Consider the following 25,610-nt stretch of genomic DNA (forward strand, 5'->3'; position numbering starts at 1 on the left):
GGACCTGAAGTCCTTGCATCGCTGGAGGTGGACCCTTCTCCCGGAAGGCTGCAGCGCTCCACACGGCAGGTGCCATAAGAGTTAACTCCTGCCTTCCAAAGCCGGCTCTCCATAACAGCTCCTTCTCTGCCAGATGTCTCAGATACACAGATGTGTCCTCAGCCTCGGTCTTGGCTGATCCTCTGTAAAGAAACAGGTTTGGGATGATGTCAACAATCTGGCCTTCTTGGATCAAAATAGCAGCTTGTGTAAAAGTCAGATCCTGTTTGTGGTTTGTGTATTTTTTATCCTAAGTAGGGACGATGACAATCTACCTCAAATCTGTTTAGCAAAGGGTTGCGTTAATAAGCACCGTGTTCTCATGGCTGGCGATTCGATGATATCTTTCTATTTAGCAAAAGCTAAAAAGAAATTTAAGAAAAGAGGAAAACATCTATGATACAGGGATGGACAAAGAGATATTATTTTAGGGTCAAACGGAGCCTACCGAAGCTGGAAATGTTGAGCTTGACAGATGTTTTAACAGAAAACTGATCCTTAGGTGTTGAACCCCTAGCTATAAAGTCATCATGATTTTTTTTTTCTCTATAAAAGTTATGGGTTGGGACAAGCAGCAGCTCTCCAGAAAACCCTAGGCTTCATAATATAATAAAAATTGTATCATAGGCCTTAGAGATTCTCCCCTTGTTGCCTTCCCATCTAGCCAGCCTGGTCAGACTGGGACCTAGAGGAATCAAAAGCCAGAAGTCTAGACAGGCAATAACCTTGCAGGGCTCAGAGAGAGAGTTTCCCCCACTATGCGAGATGCTTTGTGGAAGGGGTCATGTTTCTGTGCCTTTGAGAAATTGCACATATAACTCCCTCCGTTGGTCTAAAAATGAATCAGTAGCCATTAGCAGAAGGCCGTATAATAAATCTCTGTTCCTTCCTTCTGTAAAAATGAGAACAAAACATTAGACACCCTTTTTAAATCCAAGAGTCCTTGACTTCTTCCCCAAAGCAGCCTGGACAGACTCTAGCTGAACTTCTGCATCTTCGGCTTATTTTTGTCCCCTCCTCTTGATGAAGAAAAACACTTTCTCATTAGCTGTCCTGAGAACCCATCATAAAACTGGGGTGGCTCTGCGTTCCAGCTTTTGGCAAGCTTTGCTTTTTTGTTGAAGGCAAGGATTTAATGTGTTTGTATCCTGTTATGAAGGTTGCTATGGTAAAACCAGACAACAATCAGCAGTTAAAGGAAATCCCACTATTGGTTGATCAGCAAGGGAAGGATCTTTGCTCCTTCTTGAGAAGTTCCTCGTGTAGGGTTCCTGCTGATGGGGGGGGGGATACATTTGGAGGCGCCCCAATAAACATCTTGCAGCTCCAGAAAAGACACACTCCTGCTAAGAATATCCCACTGCCTTTTACGTGGTATGTATCTGGTGTCTTTTGGACAAGGTTTGGCCTCCAGAGGGGGACTGGGAGGTTCTTCATCCAGCAGACCAACATCAGGCAACCTTTTTGCTATCGAGGAAGGCTTCAGGACAAGGAGCCGGGCTAAACAGCACGACAGCAAGGAGGTGGGGAGAGAAAGAGCTTTTTTTTTTTTGCTTTGCTCTATCTTCCACTCCGTCCTTAGGCGGGGTCTAAAAGCTGCTCTTTATTCTTTGGGGAGGGGGTGCCGGGATGCTGAATCCGAGCTGGGGCAACACCGCCACCTCTTATTGCACGGCCCTGCTTGTTACCATAAAAGCAGAAAGGCCAGAGCTGAGGATGGCCGAGGCAGAAGGTGTGCCATGTCCCCCCGGGGCCAGGTCCTCCTTCCCTCCCCGGAGGCTCGGGCGAGACCTTGGCACAGCTGTGCCTGCCTTTTGGATTCCCAGCAGAGCCTCTGAAGGGCGTCAAGAGCCTCACACCTCGCAAACCATAAAAGGCAAAGAGCAAAGGCAGGCAGTCCGGCCATCTGTCCGGCTGTGAGATGGGAGCTGGACAGTGGTGGCTGCTCCCCATTTAGCTGAAAGTGTCCAGTCTTTCCCCCCTCCCAGCCCCTGGCTGCACATAAACACATACTTAGATCTTTATTTAAAACACTGTTCAGGCGAGGCAGATTTGCAGGAGTTTATTATTAGCAGAGGCTGCTTGACCCAAAGATGAGTGCCTTGACGAGATTTGCATGCAGAGACTTAGATTCTCAGGGCTGCTCGGTTTACCTCCAGAGGCCTGTGGTGTCACAACCACGCCTCTAGCCATAACATATTCCTGCACCATAGGGTCGGCACCCCCCGCCCACCCCCTGCTCACTAAAGCACTTTTTTTTCCTAAGCAAGCTGGGAACCAGATCCGTCCCTCCCGTATCAGACGGGTCGGGATGGATAAATCTTTCTGCCCAAGGTATGGAAGTTAGCTTTTGATCTCTTCTCCCCTTCCCGAGTCACAGAAGCAGAGAGGGATGAGCAGAGAGCACTCTCTTGACCATAAATGAATGCAAAAGGAGAGCTGTGAATCGTCACTGTGTGGGCCCAAAAAGGCAGGTCACTGGGAGTTACCAGAAAAAGCTGCTTACCACCCTTTTTCTTGGGAAAGAGAAAGCAACGGGCTGCTTTTGAGTCTGTGACTCGTCCTTCCAGCAAGAAAGGTCTGCAGCTACAACGCTGGGACGTTGGAGGCGGCTGCTTCTGTTCAGGTGGGGAAAATCTGTAGTGCCTTTCCTTTTAAAACAGTGATCTCTTGTCTCACTATTGAGATGGATGCAGTTGTTTCGGCCATGCTAATCATTCTTATCTAGGTTTTTAAAAAATGTGCATGCCTTCCTCTTAGGCTTCTTGCAAATGCAAAGCTGATGGACTGACAGCCGGGGCACAGATTTTGTTCGGGTTTTATCTGCGCAGGATTTGGCCTAGGTGTCCCGGCCCCTGCCGAGCATGGAAGCTGCAGAATGGCACCACTCGGGGTTCTTGCTCGAGAGCAGCAGGATGACTCAAAGGAAACAGCCCCCTCACATCAGAAGGACTTCCAAGATGCGACACGACGCTTGGGCTTCAACGGTGGAGCAGGAGGCTGGCGAGAGCCACCAGGCAACCAGCAGAGTGGGGTGCGTTCACGTGTCTGCAAGAGAAATACAACTGAACCGAAGCCCGGGTGAGAGAGGAACAGCTGGGTGGTTGGCGGAGCCTGAATGGAGGGCCCTCGGTGCGCAGATGGGGCAGGGCGCGATGCAGGTGTTCCCAAAGCTGTGCTCGGAAGAAGGCAGGAAGGTGACTGCTCTTTTGTACAGACTGGAGGAAGCAGAACTCAGCATCGTCACGACCCAAGGAGAATTCCACCCGTTTGACTTTCCAGCATCTGAAAGGAAAAGGGAAATGACAGATCACAGCTGGCCCCTGGTTCAGATAAATAACTTTGGCCGCCAGCAAAGCTTGGAGAGAGAGGCTGCAGGTGGGAGCAGAGAGATGACCAGCGCTCTCCAGGGGACCCTGAGGCAGCCGATAACGCGGTCGGATTCGGAGAGCAGCACCGAAAGCAGGCAAGTCAACAAGCTCATGCTGAACTCCCCTGGTGATGAAAACAAGGCCGGGATCCTGAGCTGGCTGGATTTTTCTGAGGGGGGGCACAATGGAGAGACGGGGAACCCACCAGTGCAAAGTAGGCAAGAAATGGAAGAGCAAGCCCCCAGCGACCCAGGAGCAGTCACTGAGCCAACGGCTGATGGTCTTCCTTGGCCGGCCAGAGCTCCCAATGGCTGCCACGCGGGTCTTCGTGGTGAAGAGGAGAAGCCAGAGGCGTCTGAGAGCAACAAGGTGGGCAAGGCCCTTGAGATGAAAAGGTCCACTGCTCTCAGTCTTGCTTTGGCTTTTCCCCAGGCTAGGAAACCTTCCAAGCAAATCCACAGCAAGTCCCCTGACAGTGAGGAAGATGCAGGGCTCTGGAGTCAACCAGGATTTGATTCCAGTAGCCCGGTGGATAGTTTGCAGAGCCCTGAAACCGAAGCACCACTAGTGGAGACCTCCAAGTCTACACCTAGCATGGTTGTGATGCTGCGGTCCCCCTCTCGTGCTTCCAGTGAAGATTGCCAAACTCCTGGAGAAACAGCCTGGGAAGATGAGCACGTTTTGTCACAGCAGCAAAGAAAGAGAGCAAAGAAACAAGAGGAGGAAAGGTCTCTTAAAGTGGCTGATGTGAAGAAGACGTTTGAAAAGCGGAAGCCGGCAGCAGAGAAGGCCATGTCACCTGCTAGAAAAGGTGAGGGGAGCCTAAAATAACGGTGGCTATTAAGACACGGAGCTTTGAGCTCCTCTTTGCCGGCTGCACGGGAGGACACTAACCAGGTAAGACTATGTGTTGTGTTTAGATCCTCAGAACCCACTAAAATGCTGGCACTAGCTCTGGATTTTCACCAAGTTCTTCTTCAGACTGCCCATTTCCTAGAAGTTATACTTGTGTCACAGAAAGTGTGTGCTTGGTGTGCAGAGAGTATCATGGAATAAACCTTTAAGGGATAATAATCCCTTGGTCAGCAGGACTCTTCTGAACTTGTTGTGGTTCAAAGAATAATGACTTTAATGCAATTAGTCAATCATGTTTGCTGGGACTGGAATAAGGAGAACTGAAGTCCAGATGGTTTGGAAAGCGCCACGTTGGGAATGGCCAGATTTCCTCTCTCCTTGGGTTGTGCAAAAATAAGTGAAAACAGCATGGTTTGAGCAGGCATTCTCAAGGTATTCAGGTTTTGTCCCTTGATGATGATGATGACCGGCCTTTCCATGGGCAACGGAAGGGGCAAGTGACGTCTCACGTGTGATGTCAGGGCTTCCCCTGGTTACCTACTGGCCTGTCTTTGGTTAGTACATGAGATACCGGTAGCACGCACTATTGCTCGCAAGGGATTTTCTGCAGCTGTCTTTTCCGCTGGAAGAACGCAGCCCAAATTCTCCGGCGGGTTTTCCTCTTCTCTCTCTAATTCTGTAGCACCTCTTCCTGGTCCAAAAGCGAGCGCCACAAGGAAGAGCACGCCTGTGGCTCGGTATCCATTCTTTTCCTAAGTACTGCTTCTCGAGGCAGCATCAACCGTCTTCTCTGCTTCCAGGGAACGAGCAGACGTTCAGGCGCAGAAGGCGTTCTCGAAGCACGTGCCGCGCGCTCCCTGAGGAAGGCCCGGGGCTCGGGGCCCCAGGAGCCCCACCGAAGGGCACAGCCGGGGCGGTCTGACGGCCGGCCCGTCTTCGGAGGCCCTTCACTGCGGGAATACTGGGCCGTTTCTCCCGCCGGCCTTGAGAAGGTGGGCGCCTGCCCAGGCCAAAATGGGGGGGGGCTTTTTCAGAGGTGGCATCAAACCTGGTTTCTTTGAACCACGATGCAGCTACGATTCAAATGTATGTAGTTTGTTGATGAGACCCCAACGGCAGGGCGCACAGCCCGCCCCTCTGACACACACCGGCTGTTTGGGGCTCGGGGCGACGTGCGACCCCAGCCCCAACGCTATCCTTTTTCTGGACCAGCTCCCTTCCAGACCTGCAGGAATACAAACCCCATCATCCCTTGCCGGGACGGCCCGTGGATGCTGGCCGGGGAACCCTGGGAGCCGAAGCCCACCCATCGTAGGGAGGCCAAGTTCGCGAAGGCGGCTCCAGGAAAGGCGGCGTCCAAAACGGAGCGTGAGAACCAGCCTCTGCGGCCGGCGCGGGTCCACGAGCAGCAGGTGCTGCGCCGACCGAGGCGCGCCACTGCGCCTGCGCGCGAGGGGCAGCGGCTGGCGAGAGAAACCATCGCCGCGCGGCAGCCAACCGCCTCGCTCGCTTCGGCGGGCCCCGCCCTTTCCAGGTCGGGATTGGGCGCCCGGAGAGGCGCGCCGGGCGGCGATTGGTCCGCCGCGCCGCCCGCCCCGCCGCGCCGCCCGCCGAGCGCGGGTGCGGCCGGCGGAGGGTGGGCCGGGGCGGGGCTTGCGCGGGCGGCCCCGCCTCCCGCCCCCTGGCGGCCGGTCGGCGCGCGTGCCGGCCAGTCAGTCCGAGGCGGGCGGCGGCGGCGGCTCTGCGGGCTCGGCGCGGCGGCGGCTCATCGGAGGCAGCAGAAGCCGGCTGGCGGCAGCGGAGGGCCAGGTGAGGGGCGCGGGGGGCCGGCAGCAGGTGGAGCGGGGCGCCGGCCGCCCCCCAGGCCGCGCGCACTCCGGCTCCCATGGTGCCCAGCCGGCCCGGGGCTCTCTGCGGGGCCTGTCAGCCGCACCCTGCTCCATGCAGCCTAGGGCTCTCGCAGCGGGCGAGACCGCCGCTCCCATCGTCCCCGGCCGGCCTGGGGCCCCCGGCTGAGTCCGTCTGCCGCGCCTGGGGCCCCTCGGCCGCGAGGGCCTGCTGGGCGCCCCCTGGGTGGGGGGCACGTCCCAGCCCCCGGGGCGCCCCGGGCACCCTGGACTACAAGCCCCACCAGCCTCCCCAGCCCACGCGGCCCTCGGGTAGGCGGCACTAGCCCTCCCGTCCGCCCCAGCCGTCTCTGCCGGGCAAGGGGCCCGGGGCCCCACGGCCGGCCGCGCGCCCCCTTGCGGCGGTGCGGGACTCCGGGGCCCGCCGCTCCCCGCGTTCGGCGCTTCCCGAGCGCAGCTGCGGCTCCCGGCCGCCCCGCCAGCCGGTGCGGGGCTCCAGCGCGCGCCGCGCCTGCCGGGGGCTGCTCGGGGGGCCGGAGCGGCGGCCCCGAAATGCACGCGGGGATCCGCCGGGCGGCGGGGAGGCGTCGCTTTCGAGGCCGGGGAGGCGGCCGGGCGAGCGGGACCCCTTTGCTGGGCGAAGCCCCGCGGCGCTGCAGCGTCTGATCGCGCCCGGCGGGGGAGCGGGCTTGTCGGGGAGACGGGCGCGGCGGCCTGCGCGGGGTGGGCAAAGGGGCGCGGGGGCATCGTCGCGGGATTTGGGGAAAGCCGGGCGGGCACGACGGGGACCCCGGGCAGGGGCGGTTGCGGTTGCGGTTGCGGTGAGGCTCTGGAAGGGGGGTGGCGGCCGGAGTGATGGAAGCTGTCGGGGTGATGGAAGGCGTGGAAGGGGAGCAAGGGGCCTTTGGGGCAGGCAGGGGGCCGTGGGAGGCGGAGGCGGCACTTGGCACGGCCCTGCTAGGGTGCAGCGCAGGGAGAAGGCAGGGTGCGGTTCTGCGATGGGGAGAGCCCGAGCCCGAGCCAGAGCCAGAGCCAGGTTACGGTGCAGGTGTTTGGGGCTGAGGAGGAGGAGGAGGAGGAGGAGGGCGAGGGCCTGCCTGTGGGCGATGTGGCGGCCCCGCTGAGGAAGCGCCAGACAGACGGCGGAGGCCGCGTTCCAGGACGCGGCATCTTCAGGGGAAACAGGGTTTGTGGCCGAGGCAGCCATGTGCCGGCCCTTGGGTCACCGTTCTCGCTGGCAAGATGTTGAGGACGGAGCAATGGCGCCGACTTCAGGAAGCGAAAGCAGAGATGGCATCACTGGGAATGGCAACACGCGCTTATTTCCCCTGCTGCGCCGGAGTCCGGTTTAAGGGAAAGAGACTTGCAGGAGGGCTGCGCGCTTTTGTGAGTCCTTTTCAAGCATTTAACTGCCGAGCGGATGCGGGGCGGTGGAAGGAGCCCGCCATAAGAGGTGCCTTCAGAGCGGGGCCAGGCCGCTGAGCTTGCGGCGCACAAAAGGGAGCGAAAGGATGGGTATCCTTTTGAGTGAATGCCAGTGCCTCGCCCGCTTTCCTTCCTGTGCCCAGTTACGCCTCGTGTGTAACAGTTGGTTCGTGAGGCAGTCGGGCTGGCAAACCTCCGCTGGAGGAATCACTTCTGTGTGGGGCGGAATACGAGTCTTTTGTTCTCCCAGCTGCTGGCTCTGTCCGAGGGGAGCATTAGTCACTTCTGTGTGATGCGTGTGTCATTGGCTCTCTCCGGAGATCCTTCCGTGCCATCAGAGGGGGAAAAGGACGAGTAAGCTGGCCTCTTAGGTCCTTAGCCCCACTCTGGGCACAGTGAGATTCACTTCAGAGTAAACATCTGGAGCAGTGTTGCTCAACCTGGGCCGCTTGCAGATGTGTGGACTTCAACTCCCAGAATTCCCCAGCCAGCCATACTGGCTGGGGAATTCTGGGAGTTGAAGTCCACACATCTTCAAGCGGCCCAGGTTGAGCAACACCGATCTGTAGTTATGCTGTGAGACAGCACACCCGTGCATTTTATTCCTTATCAACTTGGCTTCCGCCTCCCATCTCTCCAGCTGTTCTCTCTCTGTTACAAAACTTAATTTGTACACTTCATGGAGCAGGGGCCTATAAAATTGTTTCCCAATAACAAATGACTAGGTGGAGTTTTGAACTCTCGGAGCATTTTTAAACAACTGGATGTTGTTGCCGCCCTTGAGAAAATATAAAGAAATTATTTGCAGGTTGGTCAGATAGAAAACGGTTCAGTTGGTTGTCATAATTAGTTCTGCGGAACAGGGTAGGCCTGTCTGTGTGTTTTGTACAAATGTTCCTTCTTTCCATGGTCCATAAATGTTGTCATTAGCTCGTGGGGTGTCTTTGGCTTCCGCACAAAAGGTTTTCTTCAGCTGGAACTCCCTTGGCACCTTGCTGGTGCCCCTCTGGCAGCCTGTAGGGCAGATGCCAGGGTCTGAACTTTATGGAATGTGGCCCTCTCCATGCCAGGTGATGCAATGATGGCATGAAGAATCTTTCCAGCCTTTTGCCTGATGTTCCTTCGGCTGGTTTACCTGCTTTGGGCTGCTTGCTTTGGACGAAGCTTTGCCCTCCTGACCTGTGTTGGTGAGAATTGTGAATCAGGTGGGTGACGCTTTGTAGGTGGAGTACGAAGGGAGTACGAAATTTTGCTTAAGAAGCTGTGGGCTGTGGGCAGTACAAGAGATGCAAAACTGGGTTAACTATTAACCCCAACATTTTGTTTCTGTCCAAAACGATGTCGGGGTTTTGTTCCGCAGAGCTCAGCTCTTGCGCCCATGTAGGCAGTTGAGGTTTGGGGCTCCTCTTTTGACTTTTTATTAAATTTCCGAGATCCGTTGTGGAGCACTTTGTGCAAAAGTCAAAGAATGTTGAGCTCAGGAATTAATTACGGGTCCCAGAACAGAATGAAACGCTGTCCTTGCATGCAAAAATCCATGTCTGCTTGTGCCACGTTTTCTTTATTTCAGCTGTATAATTTAGGATTGGTGTGTGTGTGCGCGCGCGCGTGTGTCTTTTACTTGCTGCTGTCTTGAACGTTGCTTGAGTGCTTCTTTCAGGAGAAAGGCTGAATGCAAACGGAATCAATAAACGGGCAGCCAGGAATCTTTGCTGCCGAAATCACTCAGAAAGGCAGCAGTCAATCCCAGTTGATCTTCCGCCTGCCCCTGGCTGAAGCCATTTGACACGAGTCCAAGGCCCTTGGAGAGGGACCAAGAAGGGATCTGGCAGGAAGCTCGTGTCAGCAGTGCAGGGCTTGAGGAAAGAGCAACCGATAAGTTTGCTTGACCGAAAAGTGGGGTTTGCTGCTGTTGTTTATTTGTCAAGAAAAACACAGGTCGCTGTGACTTGCTGACGTGACTTTGCTACTGGTTATGGCCCTACCTACTAAAGGTTGTGTCTGCAGAGATAAAAGGTTGAGGCGGCCACGCTCGGCCTCCCCACACAGGCAGAGCGGCCGGGGAGGGTTTTCCTTCCATGCTGCGCTCTGCTAGCGGTCACTGGCTGTTGGTGGACGAAGCCAGTGAGCTACAGTCCGCATTTGTGGGCGCCGCGCTGCATTTGTTCCGCCATGTGGCCGGCCGCTTTTTCGAAGACCCTGGGCTGCTCAAGTGGAGTCTTCGTACTTACCGCATCTGTTAAATCTGGGAAGCGCTCCAAGCGCGAGAGGCAGAGGGCAGATGTGGCTGCAATGAAATGGAAGGCCTTGAAAGCTAATATTGTATCATCATGATGCAGGCTGGAAGGGAAGGAACGTCAAATGAGGCTTAATAATTGCAAATTTATGGCAGGCGTGCTGAAGTTGAACATTTTCATAGTAAATTCATTAAATGGCTCATTTGAGCATGACATGTCAATTTGGCCTCTCCAAAGAGGGTTTGGAGCTTTGTTTTAAACGGTTTGAGTTATCTTGCCCCTCTGTTGACTTGAAAAAGTAATCCCATTCATCTCTTGATTTGTTTGGAAACTCCGACAGCGCACCGTTGCTTAGCACTTGGGTTGTCTTGCTGTGTAACAGAAGCAGAGCCTAAGCCTTTGTAAGGCCAGCTCATTCTCTTTGAGGCATTTCCCCTCTATAACTTTAAACTAGCAGAAAAGCAGGTTACGGTACATGTCACACCTTTTCCATGTAATTCTCCGGGGAAGTGTAGTTTCGCTGAAGGCACAGTCCCCTGAGTCCTTTGAGGACTGGGACAATCCAGGAGATCCGACTTTGTGGGATACTTCTGGATGGACGCATTTATTTATTTATTTCTCTCACTCAAATACCACCAGAATCCTGGTAGTTGATAAAAACACAAAGCCATGGCAATAAGGACACCGTAAAAGATCAAATCAACAATTGCCATCAATTCCACCAGGAGATAATGCCAACCAACACGGGACATCCTCGACTTTCAGAGACTCGGTGGGAGAGCTCCAACTTGACAGCCTTCTGAAATGAAGACGGGGTTGTCCCTGATCTGCCTCTGCAGGATGGGGGCCACAACCAAGCACCGGTGCCCCTTGGCCGCCTCTGACTTGACTTATGTAGCGTGGGAACCTTCCCATTTGGTGAGAGGATTAGACAGACTGCTTCTACCTAGGTAAGGTGGTCATTCCAATGTACTGGTTAAACAATAAAGTTAACGGAAAAATTCAGGGGCAATTTAAAAAATCCCATGCTTAAAACAGATCAAAAAGAGCTCAGCTGAAGTTGATGCCTTTGGCAAGTTGGGGTGTCACGAATGAGGGCAAATGAACATTTCAGTGCACCAGATCTTAGGTGCCGTAGCGTGTGTTTGGGGGGGAGTGCTTCCCCTGCAGAGAATCAGGGTCACGTGTGGGTGGCGAGAAGGAGCATCTGGTCAGAGGAAGCCATCTCTCCGCTGGCCTCGGGCCAGGAGGGGCCGATAGCTATTATCTGTTGTAACGCAATTAGTTTTTCCTTTCTTCCATGGCTTCAAGCCCCCACTCCATCATGTAGTTTAAAAGCAGTGAAATTCAAGTAATGCCAGCAGATTGGTCCTAAACCAATTGGCCCTAAACCAATTAGAATGGAGTAATTGGGTGGCTGAGGGAAAGATTTAATGAGCCATCAGATGAAACCTGGTGGCGTTCAGAAGAGTTAAATTGATGTGCAGGAATCACCATCTTTCTAGAAACATTGTGCCATTCAGACATCACTAATGGCAGTGAAACAAAAGGTGATTTGGGGCAGCCGGTGGGGCTCTGTTTCATGGTTCAAGCGGCTCCAGATAGGAGGCTGTCCTGGGCCCGGAGGTTGTAGGGGCAGCAGAGGAGCGTCTGAAGTCCAGGGAGTGTGGAACGGGCTCCAAAGAGAAGGCAGATTATAGCCTGTTCAGAAGACTTAGAACAGTTCTGCCAGTAACTTTATCCTGTTCTGTCTACGGCGGAGAGCCAGCTCTTGTTTGCGGCCCTCCAGGAGTGTCAGGGGACAAGAGCAAAGCTGGTGAGGTGCCTTCAACTCCTTGAGTGAGAAGGAGTTAACCACTCTTCAGGGTGGCAGGTAAGGGAAATGTTCACTTCATGCTGGCTGGGGAATTCTGGGGGTTGAAGTCCACCCCTCTTAAAGTTGCCAAGTTTGAAAAATACTGATTTAGGCAGAGGGGCCTTTTCAGGATGGAAACGTTCTTATCAGTTGCCCTGGGTTTTATCATCCAGCTGCAGATTTCAGTTCTGGGGACGTATACTTGCTCACCTGTACTAACGGTTTGGCTGAACACCAGCGCACCCCTGGCAGAGCATTATTGCCCATAAATTAAATGAGGCGTTCGGGGCTGTGTGTGAGCATCGAGGATCCCTAGCAGGTTGCATTTCCAGTCGTCCCGTCTGGGATGGTGAGAGAGCTCTTTCCCTTTTCCCGGGTTTCACGTGGCAGGAAAACTCCTGCTGGGAACACTCCCAAGTTTTCCTTTCTGGAGGCTTTTTTTTTAATTGTCCCAGGGTCGCAGTATGACCGGTAGGCTGAACTGAGCCGCAGGCCATGGTCAGAGGTGACTGCAAGGTTATAAAATGGGGGCCAGGAGCAGCCCACCCCTGCCTCAAACCGTGATTTGTACTAAGCCAGCCTGGGAAGCAGTGTGTGGGCTGGGCTTCCCCCAAATCCGGCGGACTGAAATTTCCTGAATTTTGAGAGGCCCTGAATTAAAAAGCGGCACTTCAGACTTGCCCTCCTGCATCAGCGGAGCACGGTGCATCGTTTTCTGTCGGGGACCTTTTTCTTCTTAGCAGGGCTACTTCAGTAAACCTTTCTAAGTGCCTCAGAGAGCAGTCTTTGTAATTAAAGCAGGTTACTTCAAAGCCAGCAGTGTTGTGCCCTGCAGATATATATTAAACAACGGTTCCCAGAGTTCCCAGCCAATGGCCTAGGCTGGCTAGAAATTCTGGGATAGTATAATTCTTACCAGGTGAGGAGAAGAAGCTGCATGGGAGTGCAGATGCTCATCCTGATGGACGACGGACGCAGTTGCCAGAAGAACAGATGTTTCAGGTTAACTCTAGTAGCTCAGAAGAGTGACTTGCGGGTGAGAAGGGATAAAAACTTAAAAGATAGAAACTTCTGTTCAAGAGAGGAAGTGCAGCTGATCTTGAAAGGGTTTGTCAAAGCAGATGTTGGAGAGGCTGTAAGGAAGGGCCAGTTTTGCAGGGGCAGAACATGGGCTTCTGCAGCTCTGGTGGGGCTCAGAGACCTAGTCTTCCCCGCAGCTGTGCAGTAGTTCTGTGGCTCCAACCCTTGCTATCTGTGGGAGGGACCGTGGCTCAGAGATAGCGCATGGAGCTGGAAAAAATCCAGACCCTTTTCAGCAGGTTTTCTCAACCTTAGCAACTTTAAGTTGAGTGGACTTCTGGGGAATTCTGGGAGTGAAGTCCACTCATCTTAAAGTTGCTAAGGTTGAAAAACCCTGCTGTTCAGGGAAGATGTCCTCATGCTTGTGTTTGAAATGATTCCTTGTGTCACGATGTGCCAGCTTTTCCATTCATAATACAAGCATTGGAGACCCCACGTAGCTCTTTTCTTGGCTGCAGATTAATTTTGCCTTTTTCGCCAACCAGATGTGCTCTCCCGAGGCATCAGCTAGCACGGCCAGGGGTGGGGTCGAGGGATTCGGGGAGCCGCAGTTCAGCGTGTCGGTGAATGCCTGTCCTCTGGCATTCACTAGATTACATTCAGCATCAGTGGAAGCTGGTGGTGATGAATTTCTGAGGACGGGACACATTCATTTCGCTGCGAGACCGAGAGAGATCATCTTACGTTATTAACCCTGTTGCTCTGATAAGAAAACTAGGTCACTAAGGGAAAAAAAGCAAGAAATGCAAAAAGAGAGAGAAAGAGAGAGAGAAAAAAAAGAATTGGATTGTAGAGCTGCCTCCAAGAGAAGGGAAGGGAATGTCCAGCACTGAGACTGCTGTGTTCCAGAAATGGTCATGGTGGGACTTTGTAAGTTTGGTGCTGAATGGGAACATTCTCTGTAAGCTAAAAGGGGAACATGCACAACTCCATCAAGACAAGAAGATGTAAAACCTGGTTGTATGAATGGGACCACGGTGTCAATGATGCTGGATTTGATTGTAAATTAAAATGGTGTGTGTATGAAAAATGCCAAATAATATCAGTGGGGAACTTGATTTAGACCTGGCTTATTTCTTGGAGATGAAATCACCGTTTAGACCAGGAATAGGCAACGTGTGGCTCTCCAGATAATCCTTCTGAATGACAGCCCCCAACATCCCCTCCCTTTGGCCATGCTTTTTAGGTGTGCTGTAGTTGTTTACTTTTTGATTTGGAGACTCAAGTTAAATATTTTGATTTCAATCTTCCACTTGGCCCGGAGCACTTTTCACAAGAACTTCTTTGCTCAGGACCTCCCTGCTTGTGGCTGGAGATTTGGTGGGATTCTTCATGGCAGATGCAGTTCAGCGCAGCAAAGTCTTTTGGGCAGCGGGCGTCATCGCAGCACGTCCTCCAGAAAGGTTTTCTGCTAGTGCTAATCGTATGTTTGGGTGCTCACCGCAGTTTAAATCCAGACATGCTGAAAGCGATTCTGCATTGCTTTGGTTTTTTGGCCGAAGAATTGTGACACAGAACGCTTGTGCTTTTTTATGCTGTTTGGTTTTAGGCCAGTGGTCTGAACTGCCATGGGAAATCAACAGTGTCTTGTCTGTCTATTTTCAACGGCAGCACTTTTGCGCTGCTCGGATTCAGACTGACCAAAGCAGGCGCTTCTGCTACTATGCCAAAGAACGAGGAACCCCACAATGCGGTGTTGAGTTCCCAGGTTGTCATTGCACACCAATAAGGGAAACGGAACAGTAGCTTTAGGCCCCTGATAAATTTGGGTGACCTAGAGTAGGCCAGGGAGAAAGGCCCCGATGCAGTGGGGAAACCGGGTGGCCAAGGAGCGGAGTACAGAACTCTTGCTGTGTCCCCGTGTTTGTCGTTCGGAAGTTCTAGAACGCTGCTTCGGTTGAAACCGAGATGTCGAGTGCCCTGTTTGTTTTCACAGGCCATCTGTAAGGATCTCCTCTTCAGAGTGTAAGCAGGACTGTTCGCTCTTGCGGTGTCTTTTCCGGTAACTCTTCCATAGCAGGATGTACTTCCTCATGCAGAAACTGGTTGAAACCCCTCCAAGCAAGAGAATTACATTTGCTTGCCTCTTCAGAGTTCCCTAGGAGCGTGGGCCAACTGTGAATATGTACTTTGTGATAGATTAGAACATCAGTACTTCCTTAAACATTCAACTTAGATCGTCCTTCCCAGTGTGGTTCTCTTCCTTTCCAGTCAAGGGTGCTCTGGCGTCCTGAGTGCCCCAAACTGTGGCTACTTGTAGCTTCCAAACCATCTTCTTCAGACTTATTCTGAATAATGGCATGGAGGTTAATGCTTATTATATTTAGGAGGTCTGGTTTGCTTAGAACCACTCCAAAATGAAGGATGGGGGATGTCCCGATGGCACACTTCCGATATTCCGAACCAGGGCCCCAGCTTGTCAGAAATGAGGCTGCGATTGAGTTCACCAAAGTGGCTAGTCCACTTACGATATTGGAGAACATCTGCCTACGTGAATTTTGAAGCAGTTCCCACTGGTTTCATGTTATAGCGTGGACATCACATTTACGCTGGTCAGGATTGTAACCAGTCTTGACCACTGATGCAAGCATTGCAAAATCTCCCCTTCCCTTCACCACTCCAGGCCTTCTGGCCTGCCCCACAGAAGCTCTGTCCTCCTTGAACAGGGAGCCTCCAACACCGAGAGCTCCCTGCCAGCGTGTTGCAAGTGAAAGGTGTGGCCTAGGAACCCCCTTTCAGTCTTCTGGATTGCTGCATTATCGGTGAAGTGGGCCGATCCTCTCCGGGTCAAACGCTTATCAGGGGAAGAGGAGGTCTTGCCCTTATAATTCTGCGGCACTCTCGTTAAGGAGTAAATGCGCCAACGTGGCTTCTTACCTGGAAAAATATTTAAGAGTAAGCAGGGAATCTGGCTCTCCTATTATTAGGGTCAGCCTGGCCAAACCTCCAGTTTCCACCGCGTATACAGTACTTGAGTCTCCTAATTTTTGCAGTTTCAGGTATCAGAAATGGAGTTTTCTTGGTGCGCAACCTCCGCCATTGGGTGGGAGAGCTTAAAGGGGTCCTCCGTATTGCTTGGGAGGGGGCATATTGCTTTCAACAGCAATTAATGCACTCCAAAATAATGTCTGTTTATTATCTCTTCCAGTTAGATTAAGCTGTGATGCAGGATGAACAAAGGAGGTTTGGATTTCCTTTTATCTTTTCCCCAAACGTGGTTGAGGAAACATTAGGAGGCCTGTGAATTAATGAGCTCGTTAAAACTAGGAAGTGCCCCCGCACATGTCACTTCCCCCCCTTGACTTCCTCTCTTCCTCTCTCATTAAAAAAAACCCCTCTGGCCCAAGAATCACTTCAGGTTCCTTTTTCCTTCCAGTCACTGTGATAAAAAGTGAGCATGCATGGGGTAATAGTTAGCTGGTTTTTCTCTCTCACCCCCCCTCCATTTTATCATAAGGAGAAGTGTTTGTATTTTGCAAGAACCGTCTTCAGAACTTGAACTTTAAATGGGGGCAAAGTGGCTCTTTTTTGCTTTCAGGCACGAGGTAAACCTTAATATAATTTTTCACTTGAACTCCTTATGGGGTGTGTTTCGAGGCATCTGTCATTCCTGCTTTCCATAGCCAGAGCCTGCCTGTTTATGGTACCTGTTTCTACAGCTCCCACACTATTTTTTGCAAGGGAGCCTGATCCAAAAGCGGAGCTCCAGAGCCAAGGATCGCTTAGGGAGAACTGAGAGTACGTGTCTGTGCTTCCCCACATGACTTCTGCTGAGAAGAATGTAGTCAGAAGCAGAGAAAGCTGGCAAGGTGGAAGTCTGTGTGTATCTGTGTGTGGGTGGAGAGAGAGAGCGAGCGAGCATGCAACAACAACAACAAAAATCAATGGGGCTGTTGCACATAAGTTCTAAACTTCCTGCCCATTTTTAGAAATGACGCTTTCTCACATCTAATGCTACTTTGTTTACAAACTTGGTGCAGAAATGGCATTTCCAAAATATTAAATTGTATTAGCGTGACTTCATGCGCATAGCATTTCAACCACACCTAAAAATGCAATATATAAAATGCTCCTTGGAAACAGAGGAGAAGGCCTTCTTAAGGAAGACAGCCAAGTCGAGCTCTGCATTTTTTTTTTTTTAATGTCCTAATTCGCTCACTCCTCGAGATTGATGGCGGTCAAGCTCCGATTAGCATCGTTCTTCACCATCTCTCCCTCTTTCCTTGTGGCAGTGAATTCTGTGGGAAATTTAGTCTTGATGGTGCTTTCGTGCTCATGGTAAAACCTCAGGTAGTGTTTGGCAAAGCTTGTAGGAGGAAAACTAACCCGTGCCTTGCTACGCTGGGAAGGCCCATTGCCCCATGTACAGGTTCTGCCTTGCCTCTTTGACAGAGCAAATACATAAATGATTCACCGCGCACAGAATGAGAAAGGCGTTGCAGCCAAGGAAGGGCGGTCATGTGGGGGCATGACTGAGTGGGAAGCACACTGGCCAAGTGCAGGGGTGTCGCTCCAGCAGGGCGGTTACGCTGCAACCATGGGGGTTACTGGGGAGCCTCGTTTCTCCTCCCCATCCCTTCCCTTTGCTGATTCGGCTAAGGGGGTGGAGGAGATGCACAAGGATTTTTTTCCCCCTGAGGTGCCCTGAATTTAGGCTCAGAAACTTGGAAAAAAACCTGGAGGAGAAATAAAGCCAAATTAAGCACAGTCTTAAACAAGAGGGATGTGGGAGTGAGTCCTGAATATTCTGCTGTGAACCTTCTCTGTCCCTGGAATGCATACCTGAGGGGTTCCCCAGCAGGTGGATGCTTCTGGGTGCATAGCAGAGACTCAAGGTGAGGGGAAGAACCGGGGTGCATTTGCACCGCACACTCCTGTTAGCTTTAAACAGAGGCTTTCAAGACAGCTTTCTGGGAGGACAATGCCATCCTGAAGGTGGGTTCAGAGCACTAGATGGCTCAGTAGATCAGCCCTACTTTAGCAGCCTTGAACCGTCCCAGTTCACTCCCCTGGTAGGAACATCCAGGCCCCCTCAGAGTGAGCCAGGCCAAGGGCTGGTCTGCTGGGCCGGTCCGCTCCCCCCGTGGCTGGCCGCCGCCAGCAGGCCCTGCGGACCTCCAGGAGCTCCAGCCCTCCAGCCCGATCCTGCCTTCTGCCACCGCCCAGGCAAGCCCTCCCATTTCAGTAGCAGCGAGCTGAGCTGGAGTCTGTCAGGCAGGGTCATGAGAAGTAATGGGGCGGCCCCCTCCTGCGAGAAGGAGCAGCGGCTTCCTTGCACTAATGAGCCATCTGCTCAGCGGCCTGTAAAATGCCCCCGCTCATAAACGCAGCCCGAGAGAAGCCCGCTGCCACTGGATCATCGCCCAGGAGTGGGAAGAGCGGTGGGTTTTTCCTCCCCGGCTCAGTGGCCTGCAGGCCTGCGAAGAAGACCGCGGCTGAAGGGACACGGGGAGTGTTTGGCAGCTGCTTGGGGCAGCCGCGAGTCACCTTCCTGTTCCCGGTAGACGCGCATCCCTGCGGCAGACCCCCGTCCGCTGCGTCCCGTTATGCTTCTCTGGGAAGAGGCAGGGGCCCCGGAGATTCCCGCACTGTCTGCAGGGCTGCAGCAATTTTAGGACGCTTGGCTGGTGTGGCTTCTCTCTGGATAATCGCACCCTCTCCGTTGTCGTTGGTCTGGTCGTGTTCCAAATGGGTGTTCGTGTTCCTATTGCTCTGGTGGATTTGCAAAGACAGGTAGATTTGCTGGGTTTTCAGACCTGGCTCAAAACTAGCCGAGACCCCAAACTTCCTCCAGGAGGAAACTGTCCTTCAGAAATCTCCACTCTCTGCATTTGCAATCCAGCCCCGAACATTGAGACCGCTCTGCATGTCAGCAAAACCGGGAAGCTGTTCTATTATTCAGAATGCAGCAAGCGCCGAGGAGGATGTTTTGCGGTCGAGCATTTCTAACATCTGCCTTTTTCAATCTGTTCACGAAACGTTGCCTCGGCTGGTTCACATCCTCCTTTGCTGCCGATGAACATCTCGTGATTTTCTGAAAAGAGATGACCTTAAGGGTTATCTTTGTTTAGGCCTGAGCATGCAGCGCGCTAGAGGTTGAAAATAGAGTATGTGTATTTAGTCATCTCCCCTAATCCTCGTTAGCAAAGCAGACGTGTATGTAACGGCGTGCGTCCGCACAGAGGAGGCCCCCAGCTCATCGTCAGTAAGTATGCTGTTCCAGGGGTCAGTTCGGTTTTGTTCAGTTGCCTGTCACGTGGCCTGGTGCCCTCCAGAGGGGCTGTACAAGGCCCAGAATCCCCCCCCCAAATTCCAGCTCATCTGAAGGATGTTTGGCTGGGGGTAGCTGTGCCAAATATTCCATGGAGCTGCGATGCTGGCGATGGAAGAATTGGCCCTTGAACAGAATCTGTTCCTCTGTTTCAATTTATTTCCTTTGTTTTAAATAAGCGTAGATTACAGCCAAAGAAAGAGATATTCATTGTACAAATCTTGGCTCAACATGGATTGAAGCGATATTTAAATAAACAATTCATTGTTTTGCAGTAAGTTAACTAATTTGTTTTTACAGTTATCGTCAGTCTCAAACCAGCTAATTATGTTCTTTTTCTTCTACTAAAATTAAAATGTTACAAATATTGGACTGTTATTCAACAATATTTGATTTAGCAGCTGGTAATTTTGTTGTGTTTTTAATTAGTCGGATGCCTGATTTATGTCCTCAGTAATAAGTTTGAGTAATGCTGTTCGTGGCTATGTTTCGAGGTGCTTTTGTTTGACCGTTATTGCTAGATTCTTGATCGACATTTCTTCCTCCCCCATTTGAAAACAATCAGCATATATTTAACGTAGACATATATGCTAAGACGTATCTTCTTATTTCTAGGGTAGCAAGGCAGATATTGTAAGATATAAAATTTGAGTAATAAATGAGCAGATTTTGAAAACCAAGATTACAAGCAAGAGGGCATTTCCCTTGGGGCAGCACTGTGGGAAGCTGTATATTTAAAAGCCTCTATTCTGCCCGATTAGCCCAGTTATTGGATTCCCGGGGACAGTAACTGGTTGGTGACGCTGGCTGGAATCACGGAAGTTGGGCTCCAAAATGTCAGGAGGACTTCCTATGGGGGGAAGTTGAACGATAGATCGGGACTAGCGCTCTTCCCATGGCAGAGACCCTGCTGTTGCGCAGCTGGGATATTCTATGGCTGTTTCCCACAGAATGGTTCTCTAGGCCGCACATATGAATGATCTGAGCAAGTCCCTTTCTTTTTTTTTTTAACGTTTCCTTCTGCAGAAACAATGAGACGAGTGGTACGACAGAGCAAGTTTCGGCACGTGTTTGGTCAGGCAGTGAAAAATGACCAATGTTATGACGACATTCGAGTTTCCCGGGTTACTTGGGATAGTTCGTTTTGTGCAGTCAATCCCAAATTTGTCGCAATCATCATAGAAGCGAGTGGGGGTGGTGCGTTCCTGGTTCTGCCTTTACACAAGGTAAGTTTGTTGTTTTTAATGTTCAGTACTGTCCTTTAATGTGCCTCCTTATTACAAAATTAACTGATTTCCTTTTTGCCCTTTGCCTGTTGAATGTGCAAAATCTACTACAGAGGAAGTAGTAGAGGGAGGGTTGGTGTTTTATACCAAGACCCTGCGTCTGTCATGCAAAATTTCATTCCAGTGCAGTTTATTCCTAATATTTCTGTACTGCACATGGCAATTAACCCTTTCATAAGCAAAAACTAGAGATGGCTGTGCCCCCAAAGGGCCTACAGTCAGAACTGCAGAGAAGAGGAGGGCTTGGGGAGGAATAACCCAATTCTGAGCGTGAAAACAGTCCATCCCTCTCTGTATTTTGTGTTAAAAGGCGGATCATTTAAGAGAGTTGCGCATTTCTTCCTATGTAAGATAGGCCAGTATGGATTTGTTCTCAGCAACCCACATCTCTTCGCAGTGAGTCACAGAGCTGAGCGTACCTCCCCCTCTGTTCTTGCTGATTTCCAGGCCAGGGAAGAGGGAAGCTTCCTTGTTTGTTCAAAAGGCTGAGCCAAGAGCTCAGGGAGCACTTGAAAATGCCTCTTGTGCATCAAAAGACTGGCCTGTGCAATCCTGAACCTGCAGGATTCCAGGTAGCCCTGGACCTCCGTCCGTGTTGGATGGCCGTGCTAGTTGGGGATGAAGAGGGCTGGAGTCCAGCTCTTCCAGGGGCTAGAATGGTGTTTCTCAACCTTGGCCACTTGAAGATGTCTGGACTTCAACTCCAGACATCTTCAACTTTCTCAACCTTGGCCACTTGAAGATGTCTGGACTTCAACTCCTAGAATTCCCCAGCCAGCATGGCTGGCTGGGGAATTCTGGGAGTTGAAGTCCAGACATCTTCAAGTGGCCAAGGTTGAAAAACACTGGGCTAGAGATTGGGGAAGCTGGAAGGGCTCAGGCACAGAGAATCACTTCCTTCTGCCCGGGTTCTGCAAAATTACAGCCCTTCTCTTGCAGGAAGCTCTTGGAGGCTGTCAGGGACGGACCACCTTGGGGGATTTTTGGAGAAAGCGGTTGGTGGGCAAGCTAAAAGCTGTCGTCGCCAGGGCCCAACGAGTTGATCCTTTTCTTTGGGGCAATGGCTGGCAGAGCACCCGCCCCAAAGAGAGGGGGGAGCTCAGGCCAAAAGACCTCCGGTGCTAAAGCCACCCAGCCAGGTGCTGTATGGGCCGTGCCTGGCCTGCCTCCCCCCACGGGGCCCGGAAGCCGGGGGGCTCTTTCCTTTCCTTTGGAGAAGCTTTGCCCCCCTGCTCTCCCGGAGCAGAAACAGGCCGGCCAAGGCATCAGCGTGTCTCGCGGGGGTGGCTCTGCTGCTCCTCGGTGGCCCGGAGGCTGACTTGCCAAGGACCTTCTGTCCATAGCCCAGTTTTCCCAGTGGTCCTTCTCAAGACGGTCTGCTCATTGTGCGCGCCTCCAGCCTTGCCTCCACGGGGGCTGCCCGCCGCTGCAGCATTTCCACGAATCCGTCTGTCGGCAGCAGGCCCTGTCAGGCCTTGGCAGTGGTTTTTACCATATATGGCCATTCCAGCTCTTTCGGTTGGAGCCGTCCTGAATAATATCCACCCTCTGCTTTGATTGGCCCCTTTGTGCTGACAGGATGGAGGGATGGGAACGCCGCTGAAGCAGCCTTGAGTCAAGTGGAGAGGACATTTAACTCTTTCCTCTGGGCCTTCCTGACGTTCCCGTCTCTGCCTGCGGGTGCCCCAGCTGGGCGCAGCCCTGGCTGTCGGCCTCTCGAAGCCGGAGTGCCCAGAAGCGAGGGGCGGTCGGAAGAGCCTCCCTGGGCTCTCTGCTGGGCGACATCCCAGGCCGCGGGGATGTAACGTGCCGTGCCTGGAATGGCAAGGCAGGTGGGGAAAACCCCGTGCTCTGAACGCATCTCCGCTGCTTGCGTTTGGGCCGCGGGCTCCTTCAGGGAGGAGGCTGGGAGGGGCTGATGGTCTGGGGTGGCAGCGAGTGGGCACCAGCGCTGCAGAAGCCAGGAAATTAATTCCTTTGCAGAGGTCTTTTTTTAATAAAACAAAGGAACTTCAAAAAGGAAAATTGGGGGGAATAAATACCCAGTAATCCCCAAGGATTCATTGGTAGTGAACATACCCCTCCTCACTAGAATTTGGGCTTCGCTGTGGTGAAGTTTTAAAGCTGTTTCTCCCAAACTGGGTGGACTTCAGCTCCCAGAGTTCCCTAGCCACTGTGGCCAGTACTGAGGATTCTGGGAATTAAAGTGGACTTCTCTGGAAGTTGACCAGATTAATTGAAAGTCAGTGCCCAAGACAAAGGCTGGGGCTCATTTGACAAACCATAGTTGTAGCTTAGTGTGATGAGTGAATTTGAGCAGTGTCTAATTACCAGCAAAAGCCAAACCCACCACTGTAAGTGGACCTGTGGGGATACAAAAGCTTCCATTTCTTATCCCACACCCACCCATTTCCCCTCAGCAGGGTCCCGAGTTGGGCTGCCAAGCTATGCCAAGATCACATGTGCCACTTGCTTTTTGTAAAGAAGAGAATTTTCCTACAGGGAAACTTTAATTCTGACAAGAAAAAAAATGGACAAACGATTAAAATTGAGGGGCAGGGGGAGAGGGGATGCTGCAAAAGGTCCTGAATGTATTTGGCAGTTTGCATGGGAGGTAAAACATTGTTCCTGCCCAACCTGGTTTGGAATGAAAGTCTTTCACCCTCGTAGCTGTTAGTGCAAAGAGGTTCGTTCCTCCTGAGCATACGTGGGACTGCAGCCCTACTGACAGCGAAGAGTCCTTTATTTCTGGAAGCCTGGTCCTTGGAAGTAACCCACTTTGGAAAGCCCCTGGAAGATTTGCCTTCCTGAGCAAAATGTTGTCTTGGGTGGAGCGCCTCTGAAACTTGGATTTTTCTTCCCATTTCCTTTTCCCTGATCAGGTAGCCTTTGCCAGCAATGCACCGCTTGCCTTAAAAGTGATTCTGTAAATACAGACTTCCCCGCCCTTGGGCTCTGGAGTCCCTGGGGCTAAATCGGTAACTGGCGTATTCTGGAAAAATCACTGGCTCTGGATCGCTAGGGACCAAGGCAGAAAATGCAAGCGGCAGCTGCCCGTCTCCCCTTGGGTTACTCTGGGGTGGACGGGCGAGCTCCCGGGGACCGGAGGATGTCCCCACATTTCCGTCCAAAATGTTTTCCCTGGAATAAATAAACAAGTCGCTGTCCTGTAGGGTTGATGTCGTCGTGGCCGTTTGTTTCTTCTTCTTTGGTAAGGCAACATTTGTTTTTCTTTGAGAACACGGGCTTTGCTGTTTGTAGTGTTAGACAAAAGCTTCCTTTTTGCCCCTCTTGCATAAAGTTGAATTTCGTTTCTCTCCTATTGTGGTTTTGTTGTCCCTTCCCAGAAGGTCCAGCTCGCAGTTTCCACAGGAAGTGTGTGCAAGCTGTTGCATGCGGCGGCGGGGGGGCCTCGGGAATCCACGCCGTTCTGCTGTAGGACGAATTGCTTCTTTCTCCCGTCCTCCGGCTGCCCCTTCTGAATATTACACCGATCGCTGTAGTCTCTAAAGGGACCTACTGCTTCTATTTTGCCACCCAGGACTGCCATATTAGAGCTGAAAAACTGGATGATTATTCAATGACAGCAAGGAGCCCTCGAAACTTCCAGCTTTGCTGACCTCTGGTGCCTCTCTGGACTTTTGCAGCTCAAATATGTAGCTTTTGACCAGGGAGACTCTCTAGCTCAGTGTTTCTCAACCTTGGCGGCTTAAAGATGGGTGGACTTCAACTGGCTGGGGAATTCTGGGAGTTGAAGTCCGCCCACCTTCAAGCTGCCGAGGTTGAGAAACACTGCTCTAGCTCTTATGTTACATCTCCAAAAGTCTGCTGCTTTTCAGCCCTTCAGTTCTACATTTGCTTGGTCCACCATGTGTTTGAACAACATTTGCACGTTATGGAAGTTAAAAGTCCAGAGGAACCGGGTAGGGAGGGCCTGGCCCAGCGCCAGCAGTTTAGGTGAGCGACTAGAAGCAGTGTTTACCTTTTCCTTTCATGCTTACAGACCGTGCCTGTGAAACTTTGCTTTCGGATTGCGGTTGGCCGTGTAAATTTGAGGCCTGGGAACAAAACCGTCTTCCTTTTTAGAAGCCGGCCTGTTTGCATAAAAGAAACTGCCTCCCTCGCCTCTCCGTTGCAGCCCAATTGCTCCTGGACAAGGAAGGCACACCTGCCTCGGGCGTGGCCTGGAAGCCCCTGAGTTCTTCCGAGGGTGAAACGCTTTCCCTTTTGGAGAGACGCTCCGGCACAAAACAAGGCGGTGATGAATTGGGCAGGCAGGGAGCCAAGGTTGGGTCATGCCCTGATCTGCCATCGCTGCCAGAACTTCGTGTTTCTTATTCTTTGCCCTCTTCTCATATTTGTGAAGAATTTGATCGGAAGGGGAAGCCTTGACCATCATGTTCTGGACATTTTGTCAGCAAAGTCAATTAGCATTTCATGCTTTTGTCCTTCCATTACAGAGTGTGTGTGTGTGTGTGAGGGAATAAATATGAATAAAATAAAGGTTGGTAGTAATCTCTTCCTCCTCCCCTCCGGGCTTTCAGAGGCCTGGTGGCTTTGCTGGCATCCCCTGGGTGTCCCCAAGACACCACATCCCCCGAGCAAGCCCATCGCTTGACGCAGCGAGCTGGGTTGTGGAGGAGGAGGCTTCCTGTACGCATTGCCCTCTTTGTAGCACACTGCCCGTGCTTGTCCTAGGGACGGCCCTGCATGTTTGAGAGTCAGGGACGGCCTGGGCGAGAGAGGCAATGCAGGGGTCAGGAGGAGGGGTCTCAGCAAACGGCCTAGCGGAGGCACAGCTGCTGCGCCAACGGCGAGATTCCTGTTGCGCCGGCAGCTTGTTTCACTCTGGCCAATTTCTCTTCACAGCCCTAGATTTTCCAGGGCAGATATTCCATGGAAACCATTACAATCACAGAGGCCTCTGTACCCAGCACTTATCTCTGTTCGGCTGGAAGCACACGGGAGTATGCCATGAGGTCATCCCGCGCTGCATTTCTGGTCCCCGGTGGGAAGAGATACGGCTTCCGCACCGCCACGCAGGCCGGGCGATGTTCCTCATCTTTCCAAAGAACCTGGGAGTAGAACTTCGTTCTTAGGGCTGCTTGAAACTGCTTGTAGGCAGTCACTTCGTGTGGGGAAAGCCTGGAGACCCTTTCCTTTCCTCTTCCTCCCTTTTCAGATGTACAGATTCCAAGCAAACTCCAGTTTTAAGAACTAGCAACCTATTAAAGATGCTCCAAAGTCTGCCCAGACATAGATTTGCGCATGAACCTGGGTTCTCGTTCTTAGCTGAGTGTAAAGTGCAAAGCTATCCTGTATGCTTTGTGTGATACGAAGAAGG

At 52.1% G+C, this 25,610-nt stretch overlaps 1 protein-coding gene across 5 annotated transcripts in view; it reads left to right on the plus strand.

Moving 5' to 3' along the window:
• Window positions 1-2,541: 2,541 nt before the first annotated feature.
• The window catches only part of CORO1C (coronin 1C), a 39,299-nt gene continuing 16,230 nt past the window's right edge, over window positions 2,542-25,610 (plus strand). The window contains exons 1-3 of one of the 5 annotated variants that reach the window (XM_007437433.4): window positions 2,542-2,665; window positions 2,800-4,221; window positions 20,007-20,206. In XM_007437433.4, coding sequence (XP_007437495.2) covers window positions 2,904-4,221; window positions 20,007-20,206 — 1,518 coding nt within the window. In that variant the 5' untranslated portion in view covers window positions 2,542-2,665; window positions 2,800-2,903. Of the gene's footprint in view, window positions 2,666-2,799; window positions 4,222-4,286; window positions 4,308-5,952; window positions 6,075-18,302; window positions 18,443-18,707; window positions 18,915-20,006; window positions 20,207-25,610 lie in introns of those variants that run through there. The other 4 variants (XM_088135106.1, XM_088135105.1, XM_025172721.2 and 1 more) reach the window with 4 other exon arrangements.

Source organism: Python bivittatus, unplaced genomic scaffold (genome assembly GCF_059951505.1).
Source record: "Python bivittatus isolate LINGU-HERP-01145 unplaced genomic scaffold, Pbiv_v1 ctg000100_np1212, whole genome shotgun sequence".
Taxonomy (NCBI): Eukaryota; Metazoa; Chordata; class Lepidosauria; order Squamata; family Pythonidae; genus Python; species Python bivittatus.